The 24,196-nt window shown below is 52.4% G+C and overlaps 2 protein-coding genes across 4 annotated transcripts in view; one reads left to right on the top strand and one right to left on the bottom strand.

The window, feature by feature from the left end:
* The window catches only part of RNF20 (ring finger protein 20), a 40,236-nt gene extending 27,049 nt beyond the window's left edge, over positions 1-13,187 (bottom strand). The window contains exons 1-6 of one of the 3 annotated variants that reach the window (XM_066586433.1): positions 13,133-13,187; positions 2,430-2,603; positions 2,188-2,355; positions 1,042-1,186; positions 602-784; positions 366-514 (exon numbers count right to left, since the gene is read on the bottom strand). In XM_066586433.1, the coding sequence (XP_066442530.1) occupies positions 366-514; positions 602-784; positions 1,042-1,186; positions 2,188-2,355; positions 2,430-2,558 (774 nt within the window). In that variant the 5' untranslated portion in view covers positions 2,559-2,603; positions 13,133-13,187. Of the gene's footprint in view, positions 1-365; positions 515-601; positions 785-1,041; positions 1,187-2,187; positions 2,356-2,429; positions 2,604-12,835; positions 12,955-13,132 lie in introns of those variants that run through there. The other 2 variants (XM_066586431.1, XM_066586432.1) reach the window with 2 other exon arrangements.
* Positions 13,188-13,323: 136 nt separating this feature from the next.
* PGAP4 (post-GPI attachment to proteins GalNAc transferase 4) lies at positions 13,324-23,706 on the top strand. The gene is made up of 2 exons (XM_066587659.1): positions 13,324-13,425; positions 17,120-23,706. Exon 2 carries the CDS (start codon positions 17,242-17,244, stop codon positions 18,445-18,447), a length of 1,206 nt encoding a protein of 401 aa, XP_066443756.1. The 5' UTR covers positions 13,324-13,425; positions 17,120-17,241; the 3' UTR covers positions 18,448-23,706.
* The last annotated feature ends 490 nt before the right edge of the window (positions 23,707-24,196 follow it).

Raw genomic sequence — 24,196 nt, 5'->3', positions numbered from 1 at the left:
TTTTCTGGGTACAGAGTTCCAAATTTCCTGCATAACCGGAGAGCAAGATGATAAATATCTGGATGCCTTCACCTGCCACAAGAGGGAGCTCAGGAGCTTACTGCATACTGTGTTACGGAGTTCAATATATAATGCTGTGTGCTTAGAATCTCCCTCTTGTGCTGCTCTGAAGGCAGCAATAATATAGTTTAAACTTTGCCTATGCAATGGATTGAGGGTGCTGTATAAAAAAAAATAAAATAATAAACTAAGCTCCAGTCATTAAAAAATAGGTACAAAAGTAATCATTTGGTAGAAGTTATGCAGTATTTTGGGCCTTTTTAATGATACAAATATAATGAAGGTATAGCAGAGTGGACATTCACTTTCAGTGTGAGAGATGACAATTCTCCAACCTCTTGAGTCATGTTCTGTTGCTTCTCCTGCAAACGCTTGGATACTTCCTGCAGACGCATGTTCTCATTACTCAACATAGAATTCAGCTCTTTAACAGCTTCCTCCATCTGCGATGGGTCTACATAAATAAGGAAAAAGTTGACGCTAAATAATGGCCACAGGGGACATCAATACATGAAAGGTCTAAATGTCAAGGATGTCTTACCATTGCTGCTTAGTTTAGCAGACAGCTGGTCCAGTCGGGCATGCAAACGGTCGTAGACCAACACTATGCGGGCGACGGCTCGACGAGAAGACTCCACACGTTCTTGCAGCTGAGACTCAATCTCTTCACTGCTACTGCTGGCCAGAGTGCCCAAGAAAGAGAAGGACTCGGTCAATCCTTCCCCTGCAAAGAAGAGCCCATTAGTTAGAGATAGCTGATAAGCCACAGTCCTGAACAGTACATATATTAACACCCAAGGCATGACCCTTATGTATCTGGCATCTGTAATACATGGATCCCGAGTCCGGATAGCCTGCTATGGGCCCATACCGCTGCTTCTTGTGCCTCTGGCATCTCAACACTACTGGGAGTCAGAGGCAGGGGGGCATGTACCCAACTCTCACCCAGTATTACCAAAAACAGTGGATTATATCTCTTACCTCTTTCACTGTCCTTGCGCTCTGAATTACTGTCAGAATCTGGCTCAGGCTCTGGAATGACAAGCGCTTTACGCTCACTGAGAAACTCCCCCAAGTCCTGGTCCAAATCATACCGGCCAAGGAGAATGCGAATATTTTCATCAAACTGAAACAGTGGAAAGTAAAGCTGAGTCAGCGGTAAAATGAAATCTAACGATTCTGAAAGATCAACTTCCTAATGTACATTGTGGTCTAATTTTTTCCTCTCCTGTCCATAGACATCTTATAGCCTACTAACTCCCCGCAGTGTCTATTATGTGATATAAAAGGGTTGTCCAGCTGCAAACTATTGGTGGCCTATCCATAGCATAGGTGTCAATCAGCCGGGAGTCTGTTGTCCAGGACTTTGGCAGATCAGCTATTGGCTGGGTGAGTGCGCTTGTGTACTGAGTTGAAGACGCAGACAGCGCCGTTCCCACTGTGGTCCAGCTTGGTAGTGCAGGCAAAGTTCCCACTGAAATGAATGGCCCGTGATACCAAGTCTGGCCACTTCAGTAGGAAGAGCGCTATGGCTTCCTGCAGAAATCAGCTCAGTGCATTAGCACACTGATCAGAGACGGTCCCAGGTGGTGGAATTCCGCCAATCTACTCTTGGTGCCCTATGCTAAAAATAGTTTTGAACCGGACAACCCCTTTAAAGGACTGTAGACCAGATCTGTCAATAACACCAACACCGACATTACAAGACCGTACAGAACAAGAAAACCTTTTCATACTTTAGATGCACAGTTTCTATTACAATGTACATTCTGCGGCCAAAATAACAACTATATTCTGTGGGTCGGTACAATTACTATCAAAATTTATGCTTTTTTTTTTTGCTGTACTTCTTTTAAGTTGCAAAACAACTTGAAAAAATAAAAAAAACTTATGGCTGTCAGATGATGGCGGCAAAAAATAATCTAGTTGTGTGAGGGCTCATTTTTTGTGGGACGTCGTGTTGTTTCTATTGGTTTAATTCTAGAGTACATATGCGCAAAAGCACAAACTTGCGATAAGTGCATAATATAATATATAGACACTAAACTGGCGCAAATATACGATATATTCATACAAATGAGTGGCAGGGAAGACCAGCAGCAACATTCCTGCAACTATAAGACACACCTGACTCCAGTATCGATTAATAATAAGAAGAGACGCATCATCTGTGGCTTGACGTTTCTCTAGGGTCTCAATGCGGTCCCGCAGCTCATCCTCAATGGCCTGTCTCTGGTCCAGCATGCCAGCTAGCTTCTTGTTTTTCACCTGCAGGGTGCGCAAGTCTTGTTCCTCCTGGAGGATGACAGTCACAATAGGTTATAGGGGATTAAAAAGAAAGAAACTCTAAACAAAATTAACAAACTTACCGTAGAGGAGACACCGCCAAGCTTTATGGTTTCCACCGTGGTCCCAGAATCCTCCACTGCTGCCTTTTTTTCAGGGGGACCCGAGGGGCCAGCATCCCCTGCGGTTCTCTTATTTGCAGCACCCGACATCCTGGAATGTCCAGCAGAAGAGTGCCGTCTCCTGGAGGGTTGTGCCTGAAGAGAGAAGAAAAATATATATATTAGTGCGAGTCAGTGCGACAGGGCTCTACAAAATACAGCAACTGCATCTCCATCCCCTAATAGCAAAATCCATCTGATAGCGTCAACTACAGTTAGCTGCCAAATCTAGCCGACAGTAGTCGTCACCTCCCCTGTAGATTCTATACTAGGGGGCTGTCTTCATTCTGATTTTCTGCCCATTGTCATATGAAAGCAGACTATAGCAAGAGAGACTAGGAGTTATTAGGAAATCATAGCACCAGTGTTTTTGGTGGCGCAGTGCGCCACTTACTAATATCATGTGGTGAAAGGGATTGGAGTTGTCAGCACACAGCTGCTGGTTAAGGACCTGTGAGGATGTCACTGTGCCTCTAGGGCAGTGGTGTCGAACCTATGGCATGCGTGCCAGAGACGGCACTCAGAGCCTTCCCAGCTGGCACTCGCCGTCGTTAGTAAATACTGGCAGGGGTGCCGCAGCTTCCCTGCTGGTATTCACTCAGCAGCGCTGCTAGATGCGCTGATCCCAGCACACACTGTGATGTCAGTGTGCAGCCAGGATCCTCCTCCCCCCTCCTCTGATGTCTCATACTTGGTTCCGCGAGAGCAGGGGAGGGGAGGAGGTGTCCGGCAGCACATCACAATGTGCTCCTGGGATCAGTGGCAGCAAGAGCGCCAAGCAGAGGAGGTGTGGGGTGGGAATTTGGGTCCCAGAGGGGGAAGGGGGGCGCTATTACTACCGGGGGCCACTGTGGGGTGTCGCTATTACTACCGGGGGCCACTGTGGGGTGTCGCTATTACTACCGGGGGCCAAGCAGAGGAGGTGTGGGGGGGAATTTGGGTCCCAGAGGGGGAAGGGGGTTGTCCCTATTACCACCGGGGGGCCACTGTGGGGTGTCCCTATTACCACCGGGGGGCCACTGTGGGGTGTCCCTATTACCACCGGGGGGCCACTGTGGGGTGTCCCTATTACCACCGGGGGGCCACTGTGGGGTGTCCCTATTACCACCGGGGGGCCACTGTGGGGTGTCCCTATTACCACCGGGGGGCCACTGTGGGGTGTCCCTATTACCACCGGGGGGCCACTGTGGGGTGTCCCTATTACCACCGGGGGGCCACTGTGGGGTGTCCCTATTACCACCGGGGGGCCACTGTGGGGTGTCCCTATTACCACCGGGGGGCCACTGTGGGGTGTCCCTATTACCACCGGGGGGCCACTGTGGGGTGTCCCTATTACCACCGGGGGGCCACTGTGGGGTGTCCCTATTACCACCGGGGGGCCACTGTGGGGTGTCCCTATTACCACCGGGGGGCCACTGTGGGGTGTCCCTATTACCACCGGGGGGCCACTGTGGGGTGTCCCTATTACCACCGGGGGGCCACTGTGGGGTGTCCCTATTACCACCGGGGGGCCACTGTGGGGTGTCCCTATTACCACCGGGGGGCCACTGTGGGGTGTCGCTATTACCACCGGGGGCCACTGTGGGGTGTCGCTATTACCACCGGGGGCCACTGTGGGGTGTCGCTATTACCACCGGGGGCCACTGTGGGGTGTCGCTATTACCACCGGGGGCCACTGTGGGGTGTCGCTATTACCACCGGGGGCCACTGTGGGGTGTCGCTATTACCACCGGGGGCCACTGTGGGGTGTCGCTATTACCACCGGGGGCCACTGTGGGGTGTCGCTATTACCACCGGGGGCCACTGTGGGGTGTCGCTATTACCACCGGGGGCCACTGTGGGGTGTCGCTATTACCACCGGGGGCCACTGTGGGGTGTCGCTATTACCACCGGGGGCCACTGTGGGGTGTCGCTATTACCACCGGGGGCCACTGTGGGGTGTCGCTATTACCACCGGGGGCCACTGTGGGGTGTCGCTATTACCACCGGGGGCCACTGTGGGGTGTCGCTATTACCACCGGGGGCCACTGTGGGGTGTCGCTATTACCACCGGGGGCCACTGTGGGGTGTCGCTATTACCACCGGGGGCCACTGTGGGGTGTCGCTATTACCACCGGGGGCCACTGTGGGGTGTCGCTATTACCACCGGAGGCTACTGTGGGGTGTCGCTATTACCACCGAGGCCACTGTGGGGTGTCGCTATTACCACCGAGGCCACTGTGGGGTGTCGCTATTACCACCGGAGGCCACTGTGGGGTGTCGCTATTACCACTGAGGCCACTGTGGGGTGTCGCTATTACCACTGAGGCCACTGTGGGGTGTCGCTATTACCACTGAGGCCACTGTGGGGTGTCGCTATTACCACTGAGGCCACTGTGGGGTGTCGCTATTACCACTGAGGCCACTGTGGGGTGTCGCTATTACCACTGAGGCCACTGTGGGGTGTCGCTATTACCACCGGGGGCCACTGTGGGGTGTCGCTATTACCACCGGAGGCCACTGTGGGGTGTCGCTATTACCACCGGAGGCCACTGTGGGGTGTCGCTATTACCACCGGAGGCCACTGTGGGGTGTCGCTATTACCACCGAGGCCACTGTGGGGTGTCGCTATTACCACCGAGGCCACTGTGGGGTGTCGCTATTACCACCGGAGGCCACTGTGGGGTGTCGCTATTACCACCGGAGGCCACTGTGGGGTGTCGCTATTACCACTGAGGCCACTGTGGGGTGTCGCTATTACCACTGAGGCCACTGTGGGGTGTCGCTATTACCACTGAGGCCACTGTGGGGTGTCGCTATTACCACTGAGGCCACTGTGGGATGTCACTATTACCACTGAGGCCACTGTGGGATGTCACTATTACTACTGGGGGGCCACTGTGGGATGTCACTATTACTACTAAGGGGCCACTGTGCAGTGTCACTATTACCGCTGGGGCCGCTGTGCCGCTCGGGGGGGGGGGGGGGGGGGGGGTCAATATCACTGCTGGGGTATGTTTATACGAGGTTGAAATGCTGCAGAATGTCCTCAGCGGAAATTTCCGTGGCAAATTCCACAGCATTTCCGCATCCAAAAGAAGTCAAAATCTGCACCCAGTCTATTTTGCAACAGCCCTGTCCTTTTAAGAACGACGGAGGTAAAAATCATACCTCGTGATAAGCCCCGCCCCCTGACGTGTTGGCACTTTACAATAAATAAGTGGGTTTTGAGTTGCAGTTTGGGCACTCGGTCTCCAAAACGTTCGCCATCACTGCTCTAGGGTGTGTGATAATAGCTCTACTACATGCACGTCTCGAACGCACGCACACACCCCGGCGTACAGCCGGTAGTTGATGGTAGTTATATTCCTGTACAAGGAGGGGCGGTACGATGGTAGTTATATTCTTGTATATAGGGGGGGGGGGGCGGTCTTCTAGTAGTTATATTCTTGTACATAGGGGGGCGGTCTTCTAGTAGTTATATTCTTGTACATAGGGGGGTGGGGTCTTCTAGTAGTTATATTCTTGTACATAGGGGGGCGGTCTTCTAGTAGTTATATTCTTGTACATAGGGGGGCGGTCTTCTAGTAGTTATATTCTTGTACATGGGGGGGCGGTCTTCTAGTAGTTATATTCTTGTACATAGGTGGGGCGGTCTTCTAGTAGTTGTATTCTTGTACATAGGGGGGCGGTCTTCTAGTAGTTGTATTCTTGTACATAGGGGGGCGGTCTTCTAGTAGTTGTATTCTTGTACATAGGGGGGCGGTCTTCTAGTAGTTATATTCTTGTACATAGGGGGGCGGTCTTCTAGTAGTTATATTCTTGTACATAGGGGGGCGGTCTTCTAGTAGTTATATTCTTGTACATAGGGGGGCGGTCTTCTAGTAGTTATATTCTTGTACATAGGGGGGCGGTCTTCTAGTAGTTATATTCTTGTACATAGGGGGGCGGTCTTCTAGTAGTTATATTCTTGTACATAGGGGGGCGGTCTTCTAGTAGTTATATTCTTGTACATAGGGGGGCGGTCTTCTAGTAGTTATATTCTTGTACATAGGGGGGCGGTCTTCTAGTAGTTATATTCTTGTACATGGGGGGGCGGTCTTCTAGTAGTTATATTCTTGTACATGGGGGGGCGGTCTTCTAGTAGTTATATTCTTGTACATGGGGGGGCGGTCTTCTAGTAGTTATATTCTTGTACATAGGGGGGCGGTCTTCTAGTAGTTATATTCTTGTACATAGGGGGGCGGTCTTCTAGTAGTTATATTCTTGTACATAGGGGGGCGGTCTTCTAGTAGTTATATTCTTGTACATAGGGGGGGCGGTCTTCTAGTAGTTATATTCTTGTACATAGGGGACAGTATTATAGTAGTTATAGTCTTGTACATAGGAGCAGGATTATAGTAGTTATATTCTAGGAGGTAGTATTATAGTATATTCTTGTACATAGGGAGCAGTATTACACTTGCTAACTTGCCGTGATGGAGAAGACAAAGATAATAAATCACTGACCACTAATCTTATACAGATCTCCATATTACGGATTATAAGTATACAAAGCGGCTTTTACAGGTAAATACTCTGTTGTAGAAAGAATGATCAAGCATCACCATAGTGGACATTTTTATATAAGGATAGTAACTATTGCTGATGAGTAGATTTCTTTTTACTAGCTGTCACTGTTTCTTGGGGGCCTTGTGGCTGTCACTGGGGGTGGGGGCTTGTGGCTGTCACCGTTACCGGGAGGGCCTTGTGGCTGTCACCAGGAGTCCGCGGCTGTCACCGTTACCGGGAGGGCCTTGTGGCTGTCACTGTTACTGGGGGACCTTGTGGCGGTCACCAGGGGTCCGCAGCTGTCACTGTTGCCGGGAGGGGGCCTTGTGGCTGTCACCAGGAGTCCTCGGCTGTAACAGGGGGGCCTTGTGGCTGTCACCGTTCCCGGGTGGGCTTGTGGCCGTCACCCCAAATCCGCGGCTGTCGCCGTTACTGGGGGGGGCCTTGTGGCTGTCACCCCAAATCCGCGGCTGTCGCCGTTACTGGGGGGGGTGCTTGTGGCTGTCACCCCAAATCCGCGGCTGTCGCCGTTACTGGGGGGGGGCCTTGTGGCTGTCACCCCAAATCCGCGGCTGTCGCCGTTACTGGGGGGGGCCTTGTGGCTGTCACCCCAAATCCGCGGCTGTCGCCGTTACTGGGGGGGGCCTTGTGGCTGTCACCCCAAATCCGCGGCTGTCGCCGTTACTGGGGGGGGCCTTGTGGCTGTCACCCCAAATCCGCGGCTGTCGCCGTTACTGGGGGGGGCCTTGTGGCTGTCACCCCAAATCCGCGGCTGTCGCCGTTACTGGGGGGGGCCTTGTGGCTGTCACCCCAAATCCGCGGCTGTCGCCGTTACTGGGGGGTGCCTTGTGGCTGTCACCCCAAATCCGCGGCTGTCGCCGTTACTGGGGGGTGCCTTGTGGCTGTCACCCCAAATCCGCGGCTGTCGCCGTTACTGGGGGGTGCCTTGTGGCTGTCACCCCAAATCCGCGGCTGTCGCCGTTACTGGGGGGGCCTTGTGGCTGTCACCCCAAATCCGCGGCTGTCGCCGTTACTGGGGTGGCCTTGTGGCTGTCACCCCAAATCCGCGGCTGTCGCCGTTACTGGGGGGGCCTTGTGGCTGTCACCCCAAATCCGCGGCTGTCGCCGTTACTGGGGGGGCCTTGTGGCTGTCACCCCAAATCCGCGGCTGTCGCCGTTACTGGGGGGGCCTTGTGGCTGTCACCCCAAATCCGCGGCTGTCGCCGTTACTGGGGGGGCCTTGTGGCTGTCACCCCAAATCCGCGGCTGTCGCCGTTACTGGGGGGGCCTTGTGGCTGTCACCCCAAATCCGCGGCTGTCGCCGTTACTGGGGGGGCCTTGTGGCTGTCACCCCAAATCCGCGGCTGTCGCCGTTACTGGGGGGGCCATGTGGCTGTCACCCCAAATCCCCGGCTGTCGCCGTTACTGGGGGGGCCTTGTGGCTGTCACCCCAAATCCCCGGCTGTCGCCGTTACTGGGGGGGCCTTGTGGCTGTCACCCCAAATCCCCGGCTGTCGCCGTTACTGGGGGGGCCTTGCGGCTGTCACCCCAAATCCGCGGCTGTCGCCGTTACTGGGGGGGCCTTGCGGCTGTCACCACAAATCCGCGGCTGTCGCCGTTACTGGGGGGGCCTTGCGGCTGTCACCACAAATCCGCGGCTGTCGCCGTTACTGGGGGGGCCTTGCGGCTGTCACCACAAATCCGCGGCTGTCGTCGTTACTGGGGGGGCCTTGTGGCTGTCACCCCAAATTCGCGGCTGTCGCCGTTACTGGGGGGGCCTTGTGGCTGCCACCAGGTGTCCGTGGCTGTCGCTGTTACCGTGGGGCTTGTGGCTGTCACCAGGAGTCCTCGGTTGTAACACAGGGGCCTTGTGACTGTCACCAGGCGTCCGTGGCTGTCGCCGTTACCGGGTGGGCTTGTGGCCATGACCAGGAGTCCACGGCTGTCACTGTTACCGGGGGTCCTTGTGGCTGTCACTATTACTGGAGCGGCCTTGTGGCTGTCACCGGGGGGCCTTGTGGCTGTCACTGTTACCAGGGGAGGACCTTGTGGTTGTCACCAGGGGTCCGCAGCGGTTACTGTAACTGGGGGTGCTTGTGGCTGTAACCACGAGTCGGCGGCTGTCACCGTTAGCGAGGGGCCTTGGGGCTGTCACCAGGAGTCCGCACAGTCACTGTTACCGGGGGGCCTTGAGGCTGTCACCAGGAGTCCGCGCAGTCACTGTTACCCGGGGGCCTTGAGGCTGTCACCAGGAGTCCGCGGCTGTCACCGTTACCGACGGTCTTGCGGCTGTCACCAGGGGCCCGGGCCTGACGCAGTTACCGGGGGCCTTGCAGCTGTCACCAGGAGTCTGCGGCTGTCACTGAAGGCCTTGTAGCTGTCACCAGGAGTCTGCGACTGTCACTGTTACCCGGGGCCTTGAAGCTGTCACCAGGAGTCTGCGACTGTCACTGTTACCCGGGGCCTTGAAGCTGTCACCAGGAGTCCGCGGCTGTCACCGTTACCGACGGTCTTGCGGCTGTCACCAGGGGCCCGGGCCTGTCGCAGTTACCGGGGGCCTTGCAGCTGTCACCAGGAGTCTGCGGCTGTCACTGAAGACCTTGTAGCTGTCACCAGGAGTCTGCGACTGTCACTGTTACCCGGGGCCTTGAAGCTGTCACCAGGAGTCTGCGACTGTCACTGTTACCCGGGGCCTTGAAGCTGTCACCAGGAGTCTGCGACTGTCACTGTTACCCGGGGCCTTGAAGCTGTCACCAGGAGTCTGCGACTGTCACTGTTACCCGGGGCTTTGAAGCTGTCACCAGGAGTCTGCGACTGTCACTGTTACCCGGGGCCTTGAAGCTGTCACCAGGAGTCTGCGACTGTTACTGGGGGTTTTATCGCTATCACCAGACGTCTGCAGCTGTCATTGTTACCAGGAGTCCTCGGCTGTCACATCTACCGGGAAGGCCTTGTGGCTGTCAAAAGGAGTCTGCGGCTGTCACTGTTACCACGGGGGACCTTGTGGCTGTCACCAGGAGTCTGCGACTGTCACTGTTACCCGGGGCCTTGGGGCTGTCACCAGGAGTCTGCGACTGTCACTGTTACCCGGGGCCTTGGGGCTGTCACCAGGAGTCCGCGCAGTCGCCGTTACTGGGGGGGCCTTGTGGCTGTCACCACAAATCCGCGGCTGTCGCCGTTACTGGGGGGGCCTTGTGGCTGCCACCAGGAGTCCGTGGCTGTCGCTGTTACCGTGGGGCTTGTGGCTGTCACCAGGAGTCCTCGGTTGTAACACAGGGGCCTTGTGACTGTAACCAGGCATCCGTGGCTGTCGCCGTTACCGGGTGGGCTTGTGGCCATGACCAGGAGTCCACGGCTGTCACTGTTACCGGGGGTCCTTGTGGCTGTCACTATTACTGGAGCGGCCTTGTGGCTGTCACCGGGGGGCCTTGTGGCTGTCACTGTTACCAGGGGAGGACCTTGTGGTTGTCACCAGGGGTCCGCAGCGGTCACTGTAACTGGGGGTGCTTGTGGCTGTAACCACGAGTCGGCGGCTGTCACCGTTAGCGAGGGGCCTTGGGGCTGTCATCAGGAGTCCGCGCAGTCACTGTTACCGGGGGGCCTTGAGGCTGTCACCAGGAGTCCGCGCAGTCACTGTTACCCGGGGCCTTGAAGCTGTCACCACGAGTCTGCGACTGTCACTGTTACCCGGGGCCTTGAAGCTGTCACCAGGAGTCTGCGACTGTCACTGTTACCCGGGGCCTTGAAGCTGTCACCAGGAGTCTGCGACTGTCACTGTTACCTGGGGCCTTGAAGCTGTCACCAGGAGTCTGCGACTGTCACTGTTACCTGGGGCCTTGAAGCTGTCACCAGGAGTCTGCGACTGTCACTGTTACCCGGGGCCTTGAAGCTGTCACCAGGAGTCTGCGACTGTCACTGTTACCTGGGGCCTTGAAGCTGTCACCAGGAGTCTGCGACTGTCACTGTTACCCGGGGCCTTGAAGCTGTCACCAGGAGTCTGCGACTGTCACCGTTACCCGGGGCCTTGAAGCTGTCACCAGGAGTCTGCGACTGTCATTGTTACCAGGAGTCCTCGGCTGTCACAGCTACCGGGAGGGCCTTGTGGCTGTCAAAAGGAGTCCGCGGCTGTCACTGTTACTGGAGCGGCCTTGTGGCTGTCACTGTTACCACGGGGGACCTTGTGGCTGTCACCAGGAGTCCACGCTGTCACTGTTACCGGGAGGGCCTTGCGGCTGTCACCAGGTGTCCGTGGCTGTCACTGTTACTGGGGCGGCCTTGTGGCTGTCACCGGTACCAGAGCGGCCTTGTGGCTGTCACCAGGGGTCCGCAGCTGTCACTGTTACCGGGGACCCTTGTGGCTGTCACGAGTCCACGGCTGTCACTATTACTGTTACTGTGGGGCCTTGTAGCTTTCACCAGGATTCTGCGGCTGTGCCTGTTACCCAGGGCCTTGTAGCTGTCACCAGGTGTCCATGGCTGTCACTGTTACCCGGGGTCTTGTAGCTGTCACCAGGTGTCCGTGGCTGTCACTGTTACCCGGGGTCTTGTAGCTGTCACTGTTACCCAGGGTCTTGTAGCTGTCACCAGGAATCCGTGGCTGTCACTGTTACCCGGGGTCTTGTAGCTGTCACCAGGAGTCCGTGGCTGTCACTGTTACCCGGGGTCTTGTAGCTGTCACTAGGAGTCCGTGGCTGTCCCTATTACCCGGGGTCTTGTAGCTGTCACTAGGAGTCCGTGGCTGTCCCTGTTACCCGGGGTCTTGTAGCTGTCACCAGGTGTCCATGGCTGTCACTGTTACCCGGGGTCTTGTAGCTGTCACTGTTACCCGGGGTCTTGTAGCTGTCACTGTTACCCAGGGTCTTGTAGCTGTCACCAGGAATCCGTGGCTGTCACTGTTACCCGGGGTCTTGTAGCTATCACCAGGAGTCCGTGGCTGTCACTGTTACCCGGGGTCTTGTAGCTGTCACTAGGAGTCCGTGGCTGTACCTGTTACCCGGGGTCTTGTAGCTGTCACCAGGAGTCCGTGGCTGTCACTGTTACCCAGGGTCTTGTAGCTGTCACTAGGAGTCCGTGGCTGTCCCTGTTACCCGGGGTCTTGTAGCTGTCACTAGGAGTCCGTGGCTGTCCCTGTTACCCGGGGTCTTGTAGCTGTCACCAGGTGTCCGTGGCTGTCACTGTTACCCGGGGTCTTGTAGCTGTCACTGTTACCCGGGGTCTTGTAGCTGTCACCAGGAATCCGTGGCTGAAACTGTTACCCGGGGTCTTGTAGCTGTCACCAGGAGTCCGTGGCTGTCACTGTTACCCGGGGTCTTGTAGCTGTCACCAGGAGTCCGTGGCTGTCACTAGGAGTCCGTGGCTGTCCCTGTTACCCGGGGTCTTGTAGCTGTCACTAGGAGTCCGCGGCTGTCACTGTTACCCGGGGTCTTGTAGCTGTCACCAGGAGTCCGTGGCTGTCACTGTTACCCGGGGCCTTGTAGCTGTCACTAGGAGTCCGTGGCTGTCACTGTTACCCGGGGTCTTGTAGCTGTCACTAGGAGTCCGTGGCTGTCACTGTTACCCGGGGTCTTGTAGCTGTCACTAGGAGTCCGTGGCTGTCACTGTTACCCGGGGTCTTGTAGCTGTCACTAGGAGTCCGCGGCTGTCACTATTACAGGGGGCTTTGTGGCCATCACCAGGAGTCTGCGGCTGTCGCCATTACTAGGGGTCTTATGGCTACCATTGCTTGTGTCACCAGGGCTGAGGTGGCAGTTACTGTTACACACTAGGCACTATCACTGGAGGAGAAGCTCTGGTCTTACCATGGCGCTCACCGGTAGAGGCTCGTAGCGCCCGCGGCTCTGGGGCTCCTCTAGGTATTTTAAGTGCCTGCAGATATCCTCACACCCGGCTGGATAGTTGTGGCTTTCGCTGGTTGAAGGAGAGGAGTCTGCAGACAGAAGCCGTTACCCCGCAGCCCTCCCGCCCCCTGCAGATAGCGCCTCTACACGGATACCACACCACGGTGTACGCGGGACAGCCGGTGCGCCCCCTCCCGAGCACCTGCAGTACAGGCGGCCAGCGCGGACACTCCGCTCTTAATACATTTTATTAGTTACCTTTACACACAGCTCACCAACACAGCCGCCGGAAGAGGAAGTGACGCGGGGCCAAGGAGCGTCGGGGGTGGGACTACAGAGGCCATCTTGGTAAGGGTGCCTCTTACAAGTGATGTAATCACCGCGGAAGCTTCCATCCTCCATGTTGGTAGAGGACGTCGTACGTCAGTCCCGGCGAGACGGAAGTTGTCTGTGGACTTCCGCTCACAGATTGCAGGCAGCCATATTAGTGGTGACAGGAGGAGTTGAAGGCTGGAAGGAGTGCGAGTGACGCTGCAGTAGTGTAAACTGAGGTAAAAGAAACCGGCATATTAGTAATAAGTGGGCAGCAGCCTTCACACTGCATGGGCACAGGAACCGCGACCCCCATAAGTCCTAGAACTCTTCACCCCAGGGTTATGGCTCATGGGGCTATAGAACCATATGTCAGGGCAAGTCTGTGGCACTTGGTAGTCACCTGGGCGCACACTCTGGGCCGTCATTCCTTAAAGGGGTTTTATGGGGGCTATTAAAGCATCACTACTGACTGAACAAAAGAGAAATGTAAATCACATTAATATTGTGTGAGACCACCTTTACCTTCAGCATCAGCTCTTCTGGGTACACTTGCACACAGTTTTTGAAGGATCTCATTGGCTTTATGTTTGGGGTTGTTGTCCTGCATAGAATAGCCTTGGAGCCAATCAGATGCCTCCCTGGTGGTATTACATGATAGATAAGTATCTGCCTGTATTTATAAGCATCAAGGACACCATAAGGTCGGCTGCGCACGGCCGTGACGGGCTCCGCCGTGGAATATTCCGTGGCAAAGCCCGTCACGGCGCCCCCCAGAGACCCCATACCTACCAGCGGATCCGGCATTCTGGGTCCCGCATGATGCTTCGCCGCCGCGTCATATGACACGCCCACCGCGTGTAATGACGCGGCGGCGGTAGGTGGGGAAGTGTTTTCACGCTATCTTCCGCAGTGTTACAGCGGGAGATAGCGTGAGCGGATGGCTTCCATTGACTGCAATGGAAGCCGTCAGCGCGTACACCCGCGGCAAATAGAGCATGCCGCGGGTGAGGACGGGAGATTTCACGGGGCGGAATTCCGCATCATGAGCACTGAGCTATTGGGTTCAATAGAATCTAATAGCTGCGGGCAACGTGGCCGAAATCCGTCTGTGGGAAGGAGGCCTAAGGGTGACTACCCACTAGCGGTTTTTTCACTGCGAAATTCGCAGTGGTTTTTTTTCTGCAGGGGTCTATGGGCTATGGGACTTGTAAAGCTAAAATCGCGATTTCGTGGTAAATCGCGATTTTAACATTACAAGTCCCATAGCCCATAGACCCCTGCAGAAAAAAAAACACTGTGAATTTTGCAGTGAAAAAAACCGCTAGTGGGTAGTCACCCTTAGGCCTCATGTCCACGGGGAAAATCAAATCTGCTCCGGATTTGTAACGCGGATTTGGGCCGCGGATGCAGTGCGGATGAGCTTAAAATAGTATTTTATTGCATGCGGATGACACGCGGATGCGTTTTTTTTCACGCGTGTATGCACGCGGATGGCATTTTTGCATCTGCGCGTGAAAAAAAATGCAAGGCCACTGAAAAAGAAGACAAACTTGTAATCCGCATGCAGATTTCACGCACCCAAATAAATGGCATTTAACACCCGCAGCGGATTTCCCGCACCCCATAGAGATCAATGGGGCCATCCGGAGCGTGATCCGCACCTAAATGGAGCATGTCCATTTTTTTTCATGCTCCATGATTTTTCTAATTCACATTTATTGACCATCCGCGGGTATTTAGCTACCCGCGGGTGGTCAATGCATTCCTATGGGGCGCGGATCCGCGCGCGGGTGATCCGCTGCGGATTTTAATTATTATTTTCCCCGTGGACATGAGGCCTTAATCTTGACCAAATCCCCAGCCACCTCAGACTTCTAAGGAGCCTCCCCCATGCTTCACTGCTGCCTGCAGACACTCATTATTGTACCGCTCTCCACCATGCTTCACTGCTGCCTGCAGACACTCATTATTGTACTGCTATTTCACCATGCTTCACTGCTGTCTGCAGACACTCATTATTGTACCGCTCTCCACCATGTTTCACTGCTGCCTGCAGACACTCATTATTGTACCGCTCTCCACCATGTTTCACTGCTGCCTGCAGACACTCATTATTGTACCGCTCTCTACCATGCTTCACTGCTGCCTGCAGACACTCATTATTGTACCGCTCTCCACCATGCTTCACTGCTGACTGCAGGCACTCATTATTGTACCGCTCTCCACCATGCTTCACTGCTGCCTGCAGACACTCATTATTGTACCGCTCTCCACCATGCTTCACTGCTGCCTGCAGGCACTCATTATTGTACCGCTCTCCACCATGCTTCACTGCTGACTGCAGGCACTCATTATTGTACCGCTCTCCACCATGCTTCACTGCTGACTGCAGGCACTCATTATTGTACCGCTCTCCACCATGCTTCACTGCTGACTGCAGGCACTCATTATTGTACCGCTCTCCACCATGCTTCACTGCTGACTGCAGGCACTCATTATTGTACCGCTCTCCACCATGCTTCACTGCTGCCTGCAGACACTCATTATTGTACCGCTCTCCCTCCATGCTTCACTGCTGCCTGCAGACACTCATTATTGTACCGCTCTCCACCATGCTTCACTGCTGCCTGCAGACACTCATTATTGTACCGCTCTCCACCATGCTTCACTGCTGACTGCAGGCACTCATTGTACCGCTCTCCACCATGCTTCACTGCTGCCTGCAGACACTCATTATTGTACCGCTCTCTACCATGCTTCACTGCTGCCTGCAGACACTCATTATTGTACCGCTCTCTACCATGCTTCACTGCTGCCTGCAGACACTCATTATTGTACCGCTCTCCACCATGCTTCACTGCTGCCTGCAGACACTCATTATTGTACCGCTCTCTACCATGCTTCACTGCTGCCTGCAGACACTCATTATTGTACCGCTCTCCCTCCATGCTTCACTGCTGTCTGCAGACACTCATTATTGTACCGCTCTCCACCATGCTTCACTGCTGCCTGTAGGCACTCATTATTGTAAAGCTCTCCAGCCAGCTCTTTGGTGAAGAAACTGCCCTCTGTTAAAGCCAAATATTTCAAGTTTTGACTCCTTGGTCCAGAGCACCTGCTGCGATTAGTCTGCACTCCTCTAGGTACATTTATCGTATGATTTATGCCACAAACTGGTGCAAATTCTACATAAATCTGTCAGTCTGGGGCAGCCGCACCCTGTGCCTACAAGCCTCCTCTCCTACACATTTTGAGCACGCAGCCCTTATGACAAATTCTGCAAGTTTTTTATGTCACAAAACTAGCGTTAGAAGCCTTTTTCCTTGAAGTCTTTTTGGGTCGACCCTGCATCTACAGTCCTCAATAATCGCCCAATTCTTTGTTTTTTTCAAAAGAGCCTGCACAGCACATCTTTAAACCCCAGTCTGCTTTGAAATCTTTGCCTGGGAGAGACCTTGCTGGTGCAGTATAACTACCTTGTGTCTGGAATCCTTAGTTTCTGTTTGTGTCAGTTTGACACCCGTTTTTGAGTTTTTATGGGATTGTAGACTGATCCGTTAAAAATATGAAGAGCCTTAGAACCTGATTGATAAAAGGAACAACATATTGCAATGTCCATGTGATTTGGAGGCATTTCTTTAAACAGGTTTTCGAGGCAGCGCCGGCTATCTGTGTCGGGATACACAGGGGTTGGAGTGCAAGCCGCCACTCTGACCTGTGTAGTGGCTGACGCTCATAATTTCTAGTGCAGTTTCATTGAAATCAGTGGGACCCCAGCCTGCAATTACGAGCATTGCCAATTCACAGGGGTCCGAGTGGTGGCTTCTGCTCTGACCCCGTTTTAGCCCGGCACTGACAGCTGCCTGGAAAGCCCTTTAACCTTTTGTTATGGTGATCCTAATTCATTGATTTGCATTGTTTCTTTTACAGAAATGCAGCTAACCTTCAATGCTTGATGGTTGTGGAAGGGAAACCAATGACTTGAAGATGATAGACCTGAGGAGCAAAGTAGTGTTCCATGACTGTTGATAGCGTGATCTTCAGCCTGCATCATGCGCATGTCTGCAGTGATCAGAACTCCTTGCTTTCATCTCTCGGCCCTTTTCATCGTTACGCTTCTTCTGGCCACGTTCTATTTCCGCAGCCTACTGTATTCGCCCTTGTTTTCTCGCAGGCTCCACCTCCAGCGATTGAGTCACGATTTCCTAGAGCAAAACTTGAAGGATGGAACGAATTCCTTGAAACGTTTTCAGCAGCTCGTTTCTCCAGGCGCTAATAACGTATCTGTGCCATGCAACCACAGAGCCATGGAGAGCTTGAAGGCATCACAAGAAGGTTCCAGAACACCCCTGATCATCACCATCGTTACAACAAGACGGCGGCCCGAATATCATTACCTTCTGCAAGTAGCACTTGGGTTTCTAGATCGGCTAAATGATTGTGGCACAAAGTGTTCAGGTTTTAAGCTTCTAGTTTGTAATGTGGACCCTCTGCCCAACGAACACACCGATGCTTGTCTCCTCTCCCACCTCTTGCCTTCAGTGGCACGCCATCTTGCTGGACATGTGCCTGAAGCCCCCAACCGTTTTGAGCAGGAGAAGCAAGATTACACCTACTGCCTGTCTCAGGCACTGAAGCTTTACTCTCCGGAGTACGTGCTGCTGGTTGAGGACGATGCTGTCCCACTCAGGGATATTTTCAGTGCCTTCTTCCATTTGGTGCAAGTGCGCTTCCCCAAGGAACCTCTAGGGGGAGGTCTGTATATAAAATTGTATCATCCAGAAAGATTGCAGGGCTACGTGAGCCCTGAGCCTATGCGGATTTTGGAATGGATTGGGGTGGGCGGAATATTGGGTTTGGTTTTCACTTGGCTGTACACGATTATTTTTCACCGACCGCGATTCAGCTGGCTTATATTTGTGGCCTTGACTATTTATGCCATGTTGCTGGCAGAACTGGCAGGTAGGCACTATCAATTGGAACTGCGCAGAATGTCGCCTGCACTTTACAATGTGGTCCCCGCCACAGAGTGCTGCACACCAGCCATGCTGTTCTCCAAAGCCTCCGCCCAAAGGACCTTGGAGTATCTGGAGGGATTAGAATGTGAACCGGGCTACGCCAAAGATATTGCACTATACAAAGAACTTGGAAAACGGAAGGAACGGGCATGGGCACTAGAGCCCAACCTGGTGAGACATGTGGGAATGTTTTCGTCTCTCAGAGGATGGTACGAAGGAGAAGAGCCCAAGCTGCTATGATTGTTCTTGTGGTCAGTCAATGTATGGAAAAATTATTTTTATTTTAAAAAAAAAGTCTATATAATTAAAGGGCCACTCCTGCGAAAACACATTTTATTTCCGTCCCTGCCTCCTCACCCAATTCTCTATCACATTTTGGACTACTTTTCTGTATGTTGCAGTCACTTCCATACAGTGCAGCCTCTTGTCTAATACTTATTAGACACCATCTTGATTTTTAGATTTTTATCTGCCTTCTCTTCCTTTATGCGGTGCTAGCAATCCCATGATGCATCAACATAGTATCACATGACCAGCTAGCACCATCTCTGCCTCATGATAGGACAGCGTGATTATCACCCTCCATATCAAGGGTGGCTAACACTAAGGGCCACATCAGCATTCTGAGGGCACATTGTAACATGTCTTATTTTGGGCTGAATGTCAGACTGAAATTGCCCATTGAAGTCAATAGGATTGTGTGAATACGCCCATGATACATAAGTAGTGCGTATTCCCTGCATATTTAGGCATGAAGGCAGAAGAAATCTATGGGACTTTCTTGAATTTTTTTTTTTTTTTTTGCGCAAGTGAAAAAAAATGATTGGACCCTAAACTTAACTACTCCTTAAGGGCGCCTGCACACGAGCGGAAATTCCGCGTCGGGATTTCCTGTGGGATTTCCGCCACTGGAAGCCTGCATAGGATTGCATTAACAAACGCAATCCTATGCAGGTGGCCGCGGTTTGGCCGCACAGAAACGTCACTTACCCGCCGCCGGGTCCGGTCTGCGCATGTGCCGGCTGCCCGGCAAGCCGGCACATCAAACAGCCAGAGCCGCGGGCGAGTATGCGCTGGTCCCTGCAGGTCGTAGGGTCCTGCGGCGGGAATCCTCGCCGCTGGATCCGACCGGCCGTCTGCAGGCGGCCTAACATGGCTATGGAGCTCTGCACTATGTAGGCATTTCTCCGTTTCTATCTCTTTAGCACTGAGCTTCCTGTAGGGGTTCAAAGCTGTGCCACCACCTATGAGTTGTTGAACAGATGTCTGGATGTGCGCCAGAGCTCAGAAACCCAAGATGGCACCCACTTACTGTGCTGGCACCGCCCCTTTTGCCTAGGGCTTGTCATAGGCTACAAAAAAATGGCACATCGCTGAAATATAGAGCGTGCCGCAATTTTTAAAATATTTTTTATTTTTTCTAGCAACATAGCATCAGACAGAACATGGCTAATGTGAAGGAACCAATTGGAAAGCATGGGCTTCACATACATGTGTTATGTAGTGTCAGCGCCGCAGATTGGACGGCTTCTATAGACTTCAATAGAATCTGTCCATGCGGGAAACCGTCGATAATGGAGCACGCTGCAGTTTTTCCTGCGCGTGTGATCCGCATGATGGGGGGGAGGGGGGAAGTGAGATCTGCAGGTGTTTTTACTGCAGATCATCCGCGCTGGTTCCACAATTCAGTTTTGCCTATGGACATGAGGCCTAACTGTGGGACAGGAGCACCATCAGCGAGCGTGATAGGTGGTTCTGTTCTCCCTGTGAGGAGCCTGTCTGGTACAGTCCATGCAGTTTACACATCCAGAAAGTTTTGGTGACTGAAATAGTAACTCCTGCAAAAGAGAACAGAATAAGTAATTCCCAGCTGATCACCAGGAGATCACCTGATCAAGCTGAGGAGGAGGATCGCAGAGATTTTCAGATACTTAAGAATAAGGGTGGCTTTCCACGAGCGAGAAAATCATGCAAATTATGTTTTTTACCTGATGCATTAGTCAGTAAAAAATCGGTTTAGAAGACTAAGGCCTCATGTCCACGGGGCAAAAGATGATTTTAGGTCCGCAGCGGATCACCCGCACGCAGCTCCGCATCCTGTAGGGATGCATTGATAAATACCCGCGGATGGTCAATAAAAGGGAATAAAAAAAAATATGGAGCATGAAAAAAAAAATGGACATGCTCCATCTAGGTGCGGGTCTCCCACGGGGACGGCTCCCGCAGGCTTCTGTTGAAGCTTATGGAAGCCGTCCGGATCCACGGGAGACCTAAAATCAGAATATACTCACCTGCTCCGTGCACATTCGCCGGGCCGAAGAAAGAAGATCCGGCCGCGACGGAGAGAAAATCAAGCCGCGAAGAAGGGAAGATCCGGAGCGTGCGGAGAGGTGAGTAATTGTTATTTTTTAGCCCTCATGTCCGCGGGGCAGGAGGGACCCGCTACGGAGTCTCCATGGGGAATCCGTAGCGGGCCTGATTTTCCCTGTGGACATGAGGCCTTATGGTTTACAATGGTTTCCTTCAGTGATGTTTTCACTCATGCAATGTTGAGAGATCAAAAAAAAATCGCGGCATACTCTTATCTTGCTGCAGTCTTATGCGTTTACCTAAGACGTGCTGTCATCTCCTCAGGTCTCTTTAGTCTTCTGTGAGTTCTTCCTTGATTGGAGGTTAACAATCTCTCCTCCAGGAAGGGCTGGCTGTGATGCGTTCTTGTGCGCCACGGCTCCACTAATCAGAGCCAGCGCTCAATGAACCAATCACTTTATTTAGGCGGTACTTGAAGGGGTTCTGATATGAAGAAAAAATTTTTACTCACCTTGCCTGGCTAGGACCGATCGCCAAGCATGTCCCCTCCGTCCGGCTTCTTCATCTGTGGCTTGTAGAAGCAGAGCAGGAGCGGTCTAAATAACCGCTTCCTGCTCTGCTCCGTCCATCAGCCACTTCCGAGGTGAACGGACGGGCCGCCCACAGCAAGCACGTCACAAGCAGTGCTTGCTGTGTGCAGCCCGTCCGTCCTTGCTGAAGTCTGAGTTCTGCGCATGCGCAGTGGAGACGCGGCCCATCCTGACTCCTGTCAGAGGGCACCTCTCCACTGTGCGTGCGCACAATCCCGGAGCGGGGCGCCTCATCGGAGGAAGAAGAGCAAGAAGACTGCCTGCTGGGAGATGAACCCCTTCCTGATGACAACGACAACAGAACAGAAGGTAAGCATTAGGTAAGTATTAGGTTTTTATGCTTTAACAGCCATTAATGGTGGGTTCCCTGTCTCCATTAGGCAGCCCAGGGAACAATGGCTGTTAAAGCATAAAAACATTTTTCGTGTGAGAACCCCTTTAAGAGCTATATTAGCCTTTTCAATGAGGTATGCCTAATTTATTTGATATATCAGAGAAGAGAACAATGAGACACACTCAAGTGATGTTTCCAAGCTCTTCTATGTTAAGGCCCATTTACACGCAAAGATGGTCGCTGAAAATTTGTTCAAAATATAGGAAGATTGACCGTTTTAGCAATAATTTTGCATAAGCTGCTAATGGGCACTAACACCCATTAGCAGCCTATTAACTTTATTTGCATGTAAATGAGCCTCAGAGAGCTATATGCAGAGAGCAGCAGGTGGTTTGTTCTCTGCATACAGCTCCATTGTTCTGCCACGGGGCTTTCAACTGAATACAATGTAATCAGCGCTCCTGTGGAGAAAACGGGGTGCGGTCCCTGTTATCTACTCTCTGGTCGAACGATGGATTTTATGCTCACCTAAAAATCATTGTTCGGCTGAAAATTAAACAATGGTAGCGTTTACGCACAACGATTATTGCTCAAAGACATCATTTGAGCAAATTTTGAATGATAATCGTTGTGTGAAAATGAGCCTTCAAGCAAAGCTCACACGACCAGGTCAGATTCCGCATGCGGGAAGCCCGCAGTGGATTCCAGCTGTGAGCTCGGCCCTTGACCCTGCTTACAGCACTAACCTGTATTGCGGATGACCATGGAGGATTACAGGTGGTTATGTGCAGTACAGGGTTTTGTGTGTTTGTCTGTATTTCTTGCGCTGTCGCTTAGTGGTGACGTTGGGTACTCGCAGCCCGTACGCAATGTTAATTGCATATAGGCTGCGGGTCGGACACTTCCATCAGTGGGGGCTGCCCAAGCAGATTCTGCAGTAAAATAGAGAATGCTGCAATCAATCTTCTGTGACTCTTCTGAATGTAAGAAACCAGGTGCCTTATTATTTATAAGATCTTTGCTACTCCGATTGGAATGTTTTATTTTTACCTCTGCATAGAGTTTATATCTTCTTTAGATTTCCTCCAGTTTTTCCGGTATTCCAAGACTAAAATCAAATTTAAAAAAATAGTGATAAATCCTCCCCCAGAGCTCTAGTAAATCCATCCATTACCCTTTCCTCTGTTTTTTCTGCTCTTTTCCTCATTCTGCAGCATCCGTTGTGCCTTGTTGCTTACATCAGTACTTCCTGTTCTTGTCTACTACATCTCCCAGAATCTGCCTGTTCCCTCTGTATCATCCTCCCACACACAGCTTATGAAAGCACACAAACCACATATTTTTCTCTTTTCCTGCCATGATTGATAGATTTTTGCAAAAAAAAGAATTGCTTATACAGATTTTCCTTAGTAGCAGATTGGCGGGGGTCCAACACCCAGCACACATCCAGTTGAATGAGATTGACCCTGCCGTACTACCCAGTTTCCCCAAAAATAAGCCCTAGCATAATTTTTGGGATGCTTGTAATAGGGCTACCCTGAAAATAAGCCCTAGTTACACAACATAAAAAAATATTTTTTACCTAGCAGGCTCGGTCCAGCTCCCTCCCGCCTCTCTCTAGAGGTTCGCCGTGGTTTCCACAGTCTTCAGACGCTTGTACAACATCACTTCCTGGTTACGGGATTCATAAATCCCACCTCCAGGAAGCGATGGCTGTGATTGGTTCTTTGAGCGCTGCTTAGCCAATCAATGCAGCGCTGGATAAACCAATCACAGTCATCACATTGGTTCATCCAGCGATGCATTGATTGACTAAGCAGTAATTGAAGAACCAATCACAGCCATCACTTCTTGAAGGTAGTAATGTTGTATGAGTTGCCGAGGCCTGCGGGAAGCGCATCGGAGCTCCGGAGAGCAGCAGGAGCGACATGGACTGAACCTGCTAGGGAAGTATAATAAGACCTAGAGCCTCTTAAGTGGCAAAAAATTAATATAAGGCAGGGTCTTATTTTTAGGGAAACACAGTAGTACAGCGACCCCTAATCAGCGTGGGTGCCAGGTGTTGGCCTGCCGATTTGGTAGTGACGACTTTCCTGATGATGGCTCAGCCATAGCTTCATCCTGGGAAACTCTCTTTAAATGATCTGGTGATTTGGGAGCGGTACATTAGCAGTAGCACATGATGGTCATTTATTATGTCTGTAATGGGAATATTCTGCATGTCACAGCCTCGTTTTTAATACAATAAAAGTTTTATTTTGACAACCAGTCTGCGCTTCTTTATTTAAAGGAAAAAACCTTTTTTGGAGTCCAGAATCCATTCCGTCAACAAAAGGGTCGTACCGGATTAGAAAAACTGCTGCCATCTTTTAGAGACTGCAGCACAGCTGTATATGGTTGTAGGTGGCCACAGCGGTTGGTGGCCATACACCTTTAACAACTGGATACGGCTGCCGACCATTTCTTTTGAATCCCCACACATTCTGTTCAGCCGAGGTTACGTATTCTCCCAAAAATAAGTTTTGTTGCTTAAACCAAACTTGGGGCCCTTTTACACGACCCATAAATCGTTGGGACTCCCGCATTTCATGAATAATCGGAACGATTATCTGCAATGTAAATGCATGCCACGACAAACGAGAATTTGTTCTCTCCGCGTTTGTGATCGGCCGTGTAAACAGGCAGTATCACTTATGAGCGACGGCCTGTTTACTGTGGATGGAGGGCGGTGGGCCGCAACAATCCCCGACCGCTC

This window comes from Eleutherodactylus coqui, chromosome 13 (genome assembly GCF_035609145.1).
Source record: "Eleutherodactylus coqui strain aEleCoq1 chromosome 13, aEleCoq1.hap1, whole genome shotgun sequence".
NCBI lineage: Eukaryota > Metazoa > Chordata > Amphibia > Anura > Eleutherodactylidae > Eleutherodactylus > Eleutherodactylus coqui.
This window is presented reverse-complemented; position numbering and strand designations above follow the sequence as displayed.

Coding starts and splice junctions, on each gene's coding strand:
- PGAP4 (XM_066587659.1), top strand. CDS start 17,242: ATGCGCATGTCTGCAGTGATCAGAACTCCTTGCTTTCATCTCTCGGCC.